Source organism: Chiloscyllium plagiosum, chromosome 40 (genome assembly GCF_004010195.1).
Source record: "Chiloscyllium plagiosum isolate BGI_BamShark_2017 chromosome 40, ASM401019v2, whole genome shotgun sequence".
Lineage (NCBI taxonomy): Eukaryota > Metazoa > Chordata > Chondrichthyes > Orectolobiformes > Hemiscylliidae > Chiloscyllium > Chiloscyllium plagiosum.
The window spans coordinates 14022525-14036736 of NC_057749.1; the positions used below are offsets into that span (position 1 = coordinate 14022525).

At 42.9% G+C, this 14212-nt stretch overlaps 1 protein-coding gene across 3 annotated transcripts in view; it reads left to right on the forward strand.

The window, feature by feature from the left end:
• The window catches only part of pstpip1a (proline-serine-threonine phosphatase interacting protein 1a), a 106459-nt gene that overhangs the window by 19787 nt on the left and 72460 nt on the right, over positions 1–14212 (forward strand). For all 3 annotated transcript variants that reach the window (XM_043680393.1, XM_043680394.1, XM_043680395.1), the window contains exons 2-3: positions 3350–3450; positions 4393–4467. In XM_043680393.1, the coding sequence (XP_043536328.1) occupies positions 3350–3450; positions 4393–4467 (176 nt within the window). The remainder of the gene's footprint in view (positions 1–3349; positions 3451–4392; positions 4468–14212) is intronic.

A 14212-nucleotide genomic window follows, 5' to 3' on the forward strand; every position in this document is an offset into this window, starting at 1 on the left:
TAGTCCGTTAAGAATCAACTACATTGTTGTGGGTCTGGAGTCACAGAGGGCATTACTGAACCAGATGGGTTTTTCCAACAATAGACAGTGGATTCATGGTCATCATTAGACTCTTAATTCCAGAATTACTTTTTATTGAATTTGAATGCCACCATCTCCTGTGGTGGGATTTGAACCTGGGTCCCTAGCCATCATCTGGGTCTCTGGATTAACAATCCAACAATAATACCATTTGAGGCCTTTGCCTCCCCTTTTAAATTGAATGGTGGAGCAGGCTTGCAAGACTGAATGGCCTACTTCTGTTTCTCTGACTCCGCTGGGGTCATGCAGCAGCTGGGGTGAAAAGCTGTAGCTTGCCCAAGAGATAGGGAAGGAAACGCATGGGAAAAACCATTCTGCTTAACTTTAAAATCGTCTCATGTTTCGTATTATCCGAAATGCAGATTGCTGATCACATCAACATTTTGAACAAATTTGAATCTGGGTCAGTAAGGTAGTTTTAATGGTTAATGCACAAAAATGTAACTAATTTATAATACTTTAATCATCATTGGTTACAACTTAATCACTTAGAGTCATAGAGATGTACAGCACAGAAACAGAACCTTTGGCCCAACTAGTTCTTGCCAACCTGATATCCCAAATTAATCTAGTCCCATTTGCCAGCACTTGGTCCATATCCCTTCAAACCCTTCCTATTCATGTGCCTTTTAAATGTTGCAATTGCATCAACCTCCACCACTTCCTCTGGCAGCTCATTCCATACACACCACCCTCTGTGAAACTTAATGGTAATTGTGGTGAAACTGCACTCCATGTAAGTTTATAGGTGCTATCATTCAAATCCGAAACATCTAAATCAATGTCCACTTGCTTCTGAAGCAATTCAGCATCTCTAGTATTAAGAAAATTTGTTTTTTTTTTAAAAAGAACACCAGTTGTAATAGAAGTGAATAACCTGATATTTTTGTGACTCGTGGTTGGTTTTCACTGGTGGTTGCTAAGGGGAAAGTAACTTGATGAATCAAACTGGTGGTTTGAGGAGGAGAACCTCAAGTATCTCCCAAGTGGTGTGTAACTTCCCTATTTTTTTTTTTCTCTTTCAGTTTCCCTCTCCACAAATGGGTAGGTGGATGTCCACTGTTTCAATTAAACAATAAGGAGCTGAGGCAAACTCGATAACTGCTCAGTGCCCAGTTTTAACTGATTTTGAGATTTCACTATTAGAAAGTGGAACAGATGTGACAAAGGTTTTTGCATATTTATAGTATTTTGCCACTACCCTCTGAACATCTCAAATCGTCGTGGGGAATTATTTTGAAAAGGGAAATGCTGTAAAGAAACACAATAGCCATATCACACGCACACACGCACATGTGCAACTAATCCCTTAAACAATGTGATCAAATTAAATCTGCATCTCATTTTATTTTCTCTAACTCCACACTATCAATTCTGACCCAGACAATCTACATTCCAACTACTTAGGGAAGTGGCCCTAGAAATCATGGAAGAGTTGGTCATCTTTCAAATTTCTGTAGACTCTGGAATAGTTCCTAGGGATTAGAGGGTAGAGGGTAGCTAATGTAATGCCATGATTTGAAAACCAGGGAGAGTGAAAACTGAATATAGACGAGTTAAGCCTGACATTGGTAGTGGAGAAATGCTAGAGTTCATTATATTAAAAAAAAATCCAATAGCAGAGCACCTGAGAAAACAGTGACCGGATTAGATTAGATTCCCTACAGCGTGGAAACAGGCCATTTGGCCCGACAAGTAAACCATGGATATAGCAAGCAATGAAGAAGGCAATGGTACATTGGCCTTCATAGCGAGAGGATCAGAATACAGGAGCAGGGACGTCTTGCTGCAATGGTACAGGACCCCGGTGAGATCACACCTGCAGTACTGTGTGCAGTTTTGCTTTCCATATCTGAGGAAGGATGTTCTTCCTATAAGAGGGGAATGCAGTGAAGGTTTACCAGATTGATTCCTGGGATGTCTGGACTGAAACGTGAGGAGAGGTTGAATTGGTTAGGATTTCAGTCACGAGAGTTCAGAAAAATGAGGGGAGAATCTCTGAAATCTAACAAGTTCCAATAGGACCAGACAGTGTAAATGCAGGAAGGATGCTCCTAATGAGAGGGGAGTCTGGAACCAGGGACAGCCTCGAAAGGCAGGATGGTATATTTCTGCTCTTGTTTTTTGTCATAATTTGAATTAAGAAACTTGAAAGGGTTCAGAAAAGATTTAAAACTATGTTAGCAAATTACTGCGGATGCTGGAATCTGAAACCAAAAGAGAAAATGCTGGAAACATCAGCCTGTTCAGCCTCTCCCTATAGCTCAAATCCTCCAACCCTGGCAAGACCCTTGTAAACCAAAAGAGAAAATGCTGGAAAATCTCAGCAGGTCTGGCAGCATCTGTAAGGAGAGAAAAGAGCTGACGTTTCGAGTCAGCTTTGTCAAAGGGTCAGTCCGACTCAACGTCAGCTCTTTTCTCGCCTTACAGATGCTGCCAGACCTGCTGAGATTTTCCAGCATTTTCTCTTTTGGTTTACAAGGGTCTTGCCAGGGTTGGAGGATTTGAGCTATAGGGAGAGGCTGAACAGGCTGGGGCTGTTTTCCCTGGAGCGTTGGAGGCTGAGGGGTGGCCTTATAGAGGTTTACACAATTATGAAGAGAGAGGGTAAATAGGCAAAGTCTTTTCCCTGGGGTCGAGAGAGGGTAAATAGGCAAAGTCTTTTCCCTGGGGTCTGGGAGTCCAGAATTAGAAGGCATAGGTTTAGGGTGAGAGGAAAAAGATTATAAGAGACCTACGGGGCGCCTTTTTCACAGAGTGGTACATATATGGAATGAGCTGCCAGAGGAAGTGGTGGAGGCTGGTACAATTGCAACATTTAAGAGGCATTTGGATGGGTGTATGAATGGGAAGGGTTTGGAGGGATATGGGCCAGGTACTGGGACTAGATTGGGTTGGGATATCTGGCCGGCATGGACGGGTTAGACCGAAGGGTCTGTTTCCGTGCTGTACATCTCTATGACTCTGTGTAAATTTTGTTTGTGTTTCAATGTGTGCCACTGCTGCCATTTCAAGCCTGCAAGTTATTATGTTGTTGATTTAACTAGTGCAGGGAAGAAAGCTAACTCTCTGGCAGTTCTTGTATCTTGCATTTAGAATCTCCACAAGGTAGATTTAACTGAGCAAGCAGTGTGGTTGAGAACCTGGATTAAGTTGCTGTCCAAATATCACTGTGGGGTGTGCAGACATTGAGCTGTACATGGTGGGGGTCAGTGGCCTTGAACACTTGGACATGTTGTTAATCCTAATCCATCCATTGTTTTCACAGTGCCCAGAATTTACCAGTTATGTTGGGCACGAGGTCTTACTGGAGCGGTTACAGGAAGGCCGAAAAATGTGCAAGGACATGGAGGAACTGCTGAGACTGAGGTAAGATTTCAGAGTTCCTGGATTTTATGAAGCAACTATTTAGATTGGGGAAATAAAGGAACAGCTGCAGCATTGAGGAACTGGAACCTTCTACTGTGTTCCTAACTCCCAAAACATTTAGTTTAAAATAATGTTTTTATGTTCAGTCCCCCTCCAAAGTTTTGGTCCCTGGTGATGGGATGCAGTTATTCAGAATTTAACAGTTGTCCATTAATACTAATGGAGCCAGATTTAACATTTCCTCGTTCCATTCTCTTCTTTCTGAGCTGAAACTGAAAATGTGACTCTGATGTTCACAATGGTCAAGCCTGATCTTTACTCCACCTGACATCAGTTTCACAGCACAGAAACAGACCCTTCAGTCCAACTAGTCTGTCCCAAACACAATCCCAAACTAAACTAATACCACCGTGGGATAGCACGGTGGCTCAGTGGTTAGGACTGCTGCCTCACAGTGCCAGGGAGCTCGGTTCGATTCCAGCCTTGGGCGTCTGCAAACTCATTTCCTCCTACAGTCCAAAGCTGTGTCGGTTAGGTGGATTGGCCATGCTGAATTGTGCAGGCTAAGTGAATAGGGATCGTGTAGGGGCTGGGTCTGAGTAGATGGACTCTATGGACCAAATGATCATGTTTGCGAGGCATGTCCGGGGGCGTCTCTGGAAGAACCTTTAACACACACCTCGTAGGGCTTACAGGGTCATGGTAAAAGCTCTCTCCAAACAAAGGAAATAGTACTTCCTTTGTATTTCAACTCTATAGGGATTCTATTCTATTCTATTCTATTTTGATTACCCTTTGGTCAATTGTTGACTATCTTCTGGATACATTCCTGTGAGGTACTTTTTGGGATATTTGATTTCATGAAAGGTGTCCCATATGTGGAGGCAATTCATTACCCAAAATCCCTGATCACAATGAGTGAAGCATTTTTGTTTTGTGCAGGGCATATGCAGAAGAGAAATATGGGAAGGAGCTGGTCCATATAGCCCGCAAAGCTGGAGGTCAAATGGAGATAAAGTAAGTGTGTATCTTAGTTTTGCCATGTTGTGCTAAATGGAAAATATTTGGTGTGCTTATCAGTGTCTGATTGCTCTTTGTTGCCTGCCACTTTAAGCTGTTATTTAATAGATTTCATAACCTTGGACGGGAATTCTCTGTACAGAATATAACCGGTTGAGAAATCTGTTGATCTCATTTGAGGGAAACTTCGTGCAGTCATTGGAGGAATGTTACTGCATGGATAGGAGTCGAGGCATCATGCTGAGGTTGTACAGGATAGTGAGGCCTCTTACACTCGCTGCCCTGTTATAGAAAGGATATTATTAAATTAGAGAGGACTCAGAAGATATTACCAGGAAGGGAGAGTTTGAGTTATAAAAATAGTTTGGAAAGGCTGGGACTCTTTCACTGGAGTGTGAGGTTGAGGGGTTGTTAAGTTCATTTTGTCCTGAAGTCCTTACACACTTGTGGCAACTGCAATATGCCAACTTCTGTGAACAAGCAAAATTTTATTAAGAAAATGCAGTACAAGCTTGGGAGAAACCCTGAACACTCTACGCCACGCTTGGGAGGTGTGTCCAGGGGTCTCTGGAGGAACTTTTTAACACACACCTCGCAGGGTTTACAGGTTTGTGGTAAAAGCTCTCTCTGAGCAAAGGAAACAATCCTTCCTTTCTATAAAATCGTTACGTCACAGTTTGTCATGTCCACAAGACAACCCCTAGTCATTCCCTCAGTCCCATGCCACTCAAGATACAATGCAGTGACCACCTCCCCTCCAGAAACAATGTAATGCAAATCATCCCTTAATGGTCAAGTCTGGTGTGAATTGTATTTTTTTTATATAACTATAGGGAGTAGTCAGAATTCCAACTGTAATGTTCTTATTGATTTCTGAATAGGGGATGAAAACAATGTCAATTATCCCTGGATGGGAAAGTAAACCTACATTCCATCTATCAGATAAAGACACAACACTCTACCTCTGGGGCATTCAATTTTCTTGCAGGTCAGCAAAGCAAATTAACTCTGTAATATCACAGGATGACCTTTCATTGAGGTTTATAAAATCATGAGGGGTTTCGATAAAGTCAATGACAAAGGTCTTTTTCCTAGGGTGTGGGGAGTCCAAAACTATGGGACATCTTTTTAAATCCTACTCCTCTCACCTTAAAAATGACACGAGGGGCAACTTTTTTTTTAAACACTGTGGTTCCTGTGTGGAATGAACTGATGGAGGAAGTGGTGGATACAGGTACAGTTCCAATGTTTAAAAGACATTTGGATAAGTTCATGGATAGGAAAGATTTGGAGGAATATTGGCCAGGAGCAGACAGGTGGGACTAGTTTAGTTTGGGAATATGCTCAGTGTGGACTTGTTGGACTGAAGGGTCTGTTTCTGTGCTGAATGACTGACTCTTTGAATAACCCATACCTGTTGAATCTGTTGAATCTCTACCACCATTCAGTAGATCATAGCTGCGCTGTATCTTAATCTAGCAACTGCGTTGATTCTGTAATCCGTAATAGCTCCAATAATGATTTATCAACTTCGGTTTGTAAATTTTCAACAGACTGCTAGCTTTTTAGAGGGAGAATTTCAGATTTTCACTATCTTTTTTTTGGAAAAACCTGTTTTCTTTCAACCGTCCCGAACTGGTTGGAGTTATATCCAACACAAAGGAAGATGGTAGCTTTTGTTAGAGATCTAATTATCTCAGCTCCAGGACACTGCAGTAGTTCCTCAGGGTAGTGTCTTAGACCCAACCATCTTCAGCTGTTTCATCAATGACTTTCCCTGCAACATAAGGTCAGAAATGGGGATGTTCAGTGATGACCTGCATAATGTTCAGCACCATTTGCAACTCTGACAACATCCAAACTTGGGTTGAAAAGTGGCAACTAATATTTGTGCCACACAAGTGGCAGGCAACGATCCCCCATCTCAAAGAAGAGTGAATCTCTCATTCCACCCTTGACATTCATTGACACTACTGTGGAATCTTCCTGTTATCAACATCCTGGGGTTATCATAGACCAGAACCTAACTAGACCAGTCATATAAATACTGGTTACTAGAGCAGGTCAAAGACTATGAATCCTGCAGTGGATAACAACTGCTGCCTCCAAAGCTTGTTCATCTACAAGGCACAAGTCAGGAGTGTGATGGAATACTCTCCACTTGCAGCTCACTTGTCAGAGGTTCTGTTCACTCAGAGCTGGACCGGTGTCAAGTACTATGAATGTGTAAATAAATGGTGACTTGGTGACAGAATGCCAGCCTCCATGGAGTTATTTCAGAGATGAAGAAATGTTTCTTCTTTCAGTGGTTGGTCAAGTTTTGAAATTCTTTAACACAGAAGGTTTTGGACGCTGGCTGACTGAGTAGAGTCAAAGAGATTGATACATTTTTTAGACCTCGAGGAATGTAGATGGAATGCAAGAATCGTGAAACTGAGAGAATCAACTGTGATCATGTTGAACAACAGCAGACTCAAACAGCCAAGTGGCCTACACTTGCTCCGAGTCTCCATGTTTCTAACATCCAACTCATTTGACATGGTAAATAGTTGAGCCTCCAACAGTAATTCTATGACACGCTTAATAGTTACAGTTTGTGAATTCCAAAAAATCTAGTTATCCCTACTGTTTTCCATTTGTTAGCCTGTTCTTTATCCATGATATATTACCCATAAACAGTATTCTTTATCGTATGTAGTAATCTCACTTTCATCAAATGTCTTTTGAAAATTCAAGTACACCTGCAGTTTCCCACTTATCCACCTTGCTTGTTACTTCCTCAAAGAATGCCAAATTAATTTGTGCATTAAGGGGAAATAGTGTCAAACTTTACATGACTTTTTTTTCAAATGTGTTGCTCTGGCAGTTCTCTATGGATGTACCTTTTTTTTTGGGCTGCAACGTTTGAAGGTTTTTCCCGCCCTGTCTCAGAAAGCAGGAATGTATCTGTGCCAGCCCCCAGCAATGTGACAATCGCCTGACAACAATCTGTTTTGTGATACAGCCTCAGGATCATCTTATGGTCACCTACAAGGGACCTTTAGTTTAACATTCCATTCAAAGGTAATGTCACCAACCGTGCAGCACTCCCACAGCACCACATGGGAATGTCAGCCTGGATTTTCCTGATCGAGCCTCTGAAGTGGGAAGGAAAGCCAAGGATTCGGGGCTAACTCTCTCTCATCTGAATTTGAAGAGTATGACATTCTAACTTTTATTCATGGAATGTAGGATGTGAGTATTTAAATTGCCTATTCCTATTCACCCTTGAGAAAATTGTGGTGAGCTGCCTTCTTGAACTGCTGCAGTCTATTTACTGTAGGTTGACCCACAATGTCATTAGGGAGGGATTTCCTGGATTTTGACCCAAGTCAGGGTACTGAGTGGCTTGGAAGGGAACTTGATGATGATGATGATGATGATCTCATGTGTTGCTGCCCTTGTCCTTCTCCATGGTAGTGGCAATGTGTTTGGAAGGGGTCTAAGGAGGCTTGGTGAAATTCTGCAATGCATCTTGTAAATGGTACACGCTGCTGGTACTGAGCATCAGGTGGTGGAGGGAGTGGATGTTTGTGGATGTGCTGTCAGTGAAGCAGGCTGCTTTGTCCTGAATGGTGTCAAGCTTCTTGTAGCTGGATTTATCCAGGCAAGTAGGGTGTATTCTATCACACTCCTGATGTGTCTTGTAGATGGTGGACAGGCTTTGGGGAGTCAATGAGTTACTCACAGCAGTATTCCTGGGCCTAACTTGTTTTTGTAGCCATAGTATTTAAATGCCTTGTCCAATTCAGTTTCTGGTCAGTGGTAACACCAGGATGTTGATAGTGAGGGAGTTTGTGATGGTAATGACGTTGAATGTCAAGGGGGATGGTTAAGTTCTGTCCTGTTAGAGGTCGCCATTGACTGGCACTTGTCAGATTAAACCTGGATATTGTCCAGATTTTGCTGCAATTAGACGTAGACTGCTTCAGTATCTGAAGAGTCAGAAATGGTGCTGAACATTGTGCAATCATTGGTAAACGTCCCCTCTTCTGACCTTGTGATGGAGGGAAGGTCGTTTGAAGCAGCTGAAGACAATTGGGCCTAAGACCATACCCTGAGGAACTCCTGCAGACACATCAAGTTGAGAGACCTCCCCTCCAACCACAACCATCTTCCTCTCTATGACTCCAACTAATGGAGTGCTTAGTCGAGTAGTCATAAATGATTAATTTCTACTATTTGAGCTAGTGAAACCTAACAAATGGATTTAGGTATTATTACTCATTTGTCCTTTTTAGAGTCAAAAGACAAAACCTTTTTTTTTTTCAGGGTATTTAGTAACATGAGCTATAGCAAGATTTTTCAGCATTGAGGTCAAGCCTGACATCAGGAGCATCTCCATCTGTGGTATATTGAGTTTCTCATTAAGCAGTGATGAGTTGTCAATTATGGAAGATTATTGCTTGTTAAACATCTTGATAGTCCAATTTGCCTCATTAATATTCAGCTTCCTATCTTAAACTCAGAAAACAGGCAAGATGTTGGGAAAGCTCAACCTTGGTGTGTACCTGTTCAATTCAGCTCATGGCCTGCCCCAGAATACCCCTCTATTGGATACCAAGTGCTAATGTGTTAGGGTATGGGCCATGGACACAAGCAACATGCTTTCCATGGCGTATACTTTTGCCTATGGACATGTGCCAGACTCTAAAGAACGCTCATGGCAGATCTCCAACTCACTTACAGGACACTCCAGCACTTCAGGGCTGTGTCCCAGGCAAACTCATTGTAATGCTGCAGGAAGCACACTGTGTGTGTGTGTGTGTGTGTACGCACGCTTAGGGGGACACACCCAGCTCATGGACTGGACCAGGCTCTATCTCCTGGCTCCCTGCTCACTCTCATAGTGCGAACTCCCTTTGAACTGACCTTGATGCTCACAACATCCCTGCCTTGCCTTGTCTCTTTGCGCATTGCCCCTCAGCAGTAATATGACCCTGATATCTCCACTTGGCTTGAGAGGGACAAGGTTTGTCACTGTTGTCAACAGGCCTCTGTCAAGTCAAGGGCAATAGCCCAGAACATTCGGAAATAATTTATTGAAAGGAAAACTAAGTGATTTGAGATACAAGAACGTAGCTAGCTCATAGATTGTGTCCGATGGTGTCTGTGCTGTCCTACGGAAACCAGAAGCTATGGTAGACATCGTAATGTACATAGCAAAGGAAAATCTGGATCTGTTAGGAAAACTATGAAAATGAGAAAACTCAGCCTAATATGCATCTTCAGCACAAAGTCTGGGTTTTAACATCTCTCAGCTCTTAAAGTTTAGAAATGACAGTTTATTCTGAGCACTTGTAATTGTCCCTATTTGTGATGAGATACAAACCACGTACAGAAAACCTTGTGCATTCAATATGGTCTCTGAGTAGCTGGTGCATTTCATCACATATAATTACCCAGACAATCTAAATCCACTTTTTTAAAAAAAATAATATTGGGAATTATATGCAGGGCTCACTCAGCGGCGGTGCACTACATAACTAGGGGAGGACAAAACCGTCAGCTTGTAATCTTTACCTATCAGTCCCTAGAAGCAAGCAGGGTACTTTCTGTAGAATATAGATCGCGGTGAGAAGCTGCAAATGGAGTACTTCTAACGTGGGGGAAGTGATTGCACTGCAGCTGCCACACTGTTCTGGTCAATCAGGAACCTCTCCAGTCTGACTGCCTGCTGTGGGCACATTGAAAGAGATTGTAGGCTGATCATCATCCTATTTGGCTACATTACAACATTTAATTCTGGGGCCATCGAGTCCTGGAATAGGCTTTGGACATGGATCCTCTGTCCCAAAGGCAGAGAAATCGGCCTCTGCACCCCAGTGTTTCGGACACAAATGTAAATGGGGTGTGTTTAATTTGAGTGCAGACCTACAGTGCAGTCAGTTGTTTTTCCAAATGAAGCGGATGGAAAGGCAAGGTCCTTTTTTTTTTTGTTGTTGATGTGTGGAAGAACATCACAAACAAAAATCATTTAGAATCCCTGCAATGTGGAAAGAGGCCCCTCAGCCCATTGAGTCCACACCAAACCTTCGAAGAGCATCCCACCCAGACCCAGCCCCCCTAGTGCTATCCCCATAATCCTGCACTTCCCATGGCCAATCGACCAAACTGCACCTTCTTAGGCACTATGGGCAAATTAGCATGCCAGACCACCTACTGAACATTCTAGATACCATGGGCAAATTAGCATGGCCAATCCACCTAACCTGTACACTTGGTTCACAACATAGCAACCCAGACCAAACCTTGTCTGAATAAGAAATAATTTGTTCAGCAAACTGCAGAAATCCCACTTATTATAGATGCACAGTTTCATCTGCTGGGCTGGGGAGCCAGAAAATTGCTGACCAAACTAGGATTAAACTCTTATTAATCTGAGCCTGCAATTACTTAATAGCAATTAGATTTTAAGACTTTTTAAAGACTGAGTACTTCAATGAATGCTGTCACACTCCTGGCTTTATGAAGCAACATGTTGTGATGAATAGTGAGAACTCTGTTCATTTGGCGATGAAATGGAAGTTTCAACACTAATAACAAATGACACAGTGGCTCAGTGGTTAGTACTGCTGCCTCGCAACGCCAGGGACCTGGGTTCGATTCCTGCCTTAGACGACTGCCTGTGTGGAGTTTGCACATTTTTCCCTGTGGGTTTCCTCCGGGTGCTCCAGTTTCCTCCCATAAGATGTGCAGGTCAGGTGAATTGGTCATGCTAAATTGCCCATAGTGTTAGGTGCATTAGTCAGGGGTAAATACAGGGTTACTCTTCAGAGGGTCTGTGTGGACTTGTTGGGCCAAATGGCCTGTTTCCATACTGTAGGGAACCTAATCTAAACATTTCCAATAGAAAACTTTATTGTTTTATCTGCACATGTTCAGATCATCAGAACTTGTACTGAAACCAGTTTTTGGTTCTTGCCCCTCTTGACGACAACTTGAGTTTAATTTGCAATGCGCTGTTGTTCAACACATTGCAAAGGAGTCAATTTTTAGCAGTAGAACATTTCTTGAATAGGGTATGTGTTCATTTCCTGTCCTCACTGCTCTAAATACGACCGATAAAGGCAGTTTGTGGTTATAGCTGCAGCTCTTTAGGAAGTGACAGCATTGCCGAGAATGAGCAGGTCTGCATCAAATTTTTCCATGTGTATGTATAAATTGAATTCTGGCAATCTGGGGTTCAGTTCTCGTTCTCCACCATCTATTCTGGCTCCTGATGGCTTTACTCTGACTTCCTTTCCTTTCTTGTGTTTGTCCGTTCGTTGCCGAACGGGGGGTTTATGTTGCTAAACCAAGGGGATTAAGTTGAAGGGTATTGAGCCAACACTGTGGTTGAGGCCACACTTTGAACATTCAGTTCCGGTCATGATACATCGACGTATGCTTATTCAACGCGTGACTCCAATGTCTGCAACACCTTCGAAGCCATTCTGCTCTGTTGTGTTTCAATGCTGCAAAAATATAAATTACCAGAATCTCAGTGGCATGTAGCAATATCAATCTTCAACTAGCTGCCAGGAACTATGAGGAAAATCTGATGATTGAAGGCACACCCCTCCTCTATCCCTATCTTCTCGTGGTGCTGCCAGGAGATTAGCACCACCTGATGAAATGAATATTTTCAAAACATTCCATCATTTCAGTCACCCTTTTTGAAGTGCTTTGCCAATCATTTTGCACACAGCAAGATTTCACACACTCCAAACAATCTAGGGTTGTCTGTGGGAAGGATTTCCTCCAGAACACTGGGAGGACTCTGGCTCAATGAGAGATTTCATTCCGCAGTGTGGCATTCATTTGGTTCTGTATTGGTGTATTAGTCAATAAGACCATTAGATCTAGGAACAGGAGTAGGCCATTCGGTCCCTCTAACTTGCTCCTCCATTCCATGGGATCATGGCTGATCCAACATTCCTCATGTCCATTTTCCTGCACTCTACCCATAACTCTTGATTCCCTAATTGATCAAGAATCTCTCTGTCTCAGCCTTAAATACACACAAGGACTCTGCCCCCCAGCTCTCTCTAGCAGAGCTCCAAGTACTGGTAATCCTCAGAAGAAAGTCCTCTTTGGCTCAGTCTTAAATTGATGCCTCTTTATTCTGAGACCTTGTGCCATCTGGTCCTTGACTCTTCCATTAGGGAGAGGCCCTTTTTCAATATTTACCCTGTCCAAGCCCCTTTCAAAATGTATTGGTAGTGTAAAAGTGTTGATCTTAATATGTAACTGAGATAGTTTGCATCATCGATGATCACTATTACCAGAGCAACTGGGCCATGGTGCTATCTGGTCACCCTTTTTATAAAGCCCCGTCCTCAGGATACTTTGCAAATGATGTTTACTGACCAACACCAGAGGGGCAGGCTATCAACGCCAATCCCAGATTTTTAGACCGTGGATTTGAATCGGCTCAGGCTTGGAGGGCCGAAGGGCCTGTTCCTGGGCTGTAAATTTTCCTTGTTCTTTTATCTATGGTAATGACAGACAGACCTTGTCCCTGTAGAACAAAAGATAAAGATCAGGTTTATAAAAGTTGTTGCATTACTTCCACTCATCGTTATGTGGCAGATGCACTAATTTTCAAAATTGAAATTTCCTTCTGATGAGCCTGTGTGTAGTAATGGATAGCTCACACTTGACAGGCCAGCGTAAGATCCAGTGAATTATTTTTAGGCAGCCCTTGAGCCACCTCAAGCACACATTAAATACCTTGTATAATCTGGTCACGAGACACAGCCTATTTTAAGATCTTCTAGGAGAATGTGAGGACTGCAGATGCTGGAGATCAGAGCTGAAAATGTGTTGCTGGAAAAGTGCAGCAGGTCAGGCAGCATCCAAGGAGCAGGAGTATCGACGTTTTGGGCATGAGCCCTTCTTCAGGAATGACGTTTTAAAAGGAAGGTGTGCCAAGCAGGCTAAGATAAAAGGTAGGGAGGAGGGACTTGGGGGAGGGGTGTTGGAAATGCACTAGGTGGAAGGAGGTAAAGGTGAGGGTAAAGTGGTTGATGTGGTGCATATGGATTTCAGTAAGATGTTTGTTAAGCTTCCCCACAGTCGGCTATTGCACAAAATACTTAGGCATGGGATTGACGGTGATTTAATGATTTGGACCAGAAATTGGCTAGCTGAAAGAAGGCAGAGGGTAGTGGCTGATGGGAAATGTTCATCCCGGATATCAGTTACTAATGGTGTACCACAAGGAACTGTTATGGGGCCACTGCTCTTTGTCATTTTCTTCAATGACCTGGATGAAGGTGGAGAAGGACGTGTTAGTAACTTTGTGGATGACACTAAGATCATTAGAGTTAAGGATGTTGTAAGTTACAGAGGGACATAGATAAGCTGCAGAGCAGGGCCGAGAGGTGGCAAATGGACTTTAAAGCGGAAAAGTGTGAGGTGATTCACTTTGGAAGGAGCAAAAGGAATAAAGGGTATTGGGCTAATGGTAAGATTCTTGGTAATGAAGATGAGCAGAGAGATTTCGGCGTCCATGTGCATAGATCTTTGAAAGTTAATAGGGTTGTTAAGAAGACATATGGTGTATTAGCTTTTATTGGTAGCGGGATTGAGTGTCGCAGCCATGAGGTCATGCTGCAGCTGTACAAAACTCTGGTGTGGCTACACTTGGAGTATTGTGTACCATTTTGGTCACCACATTATAGGAATGATGTGGAAGCTTTGGAAAGGGCTCAGAGGG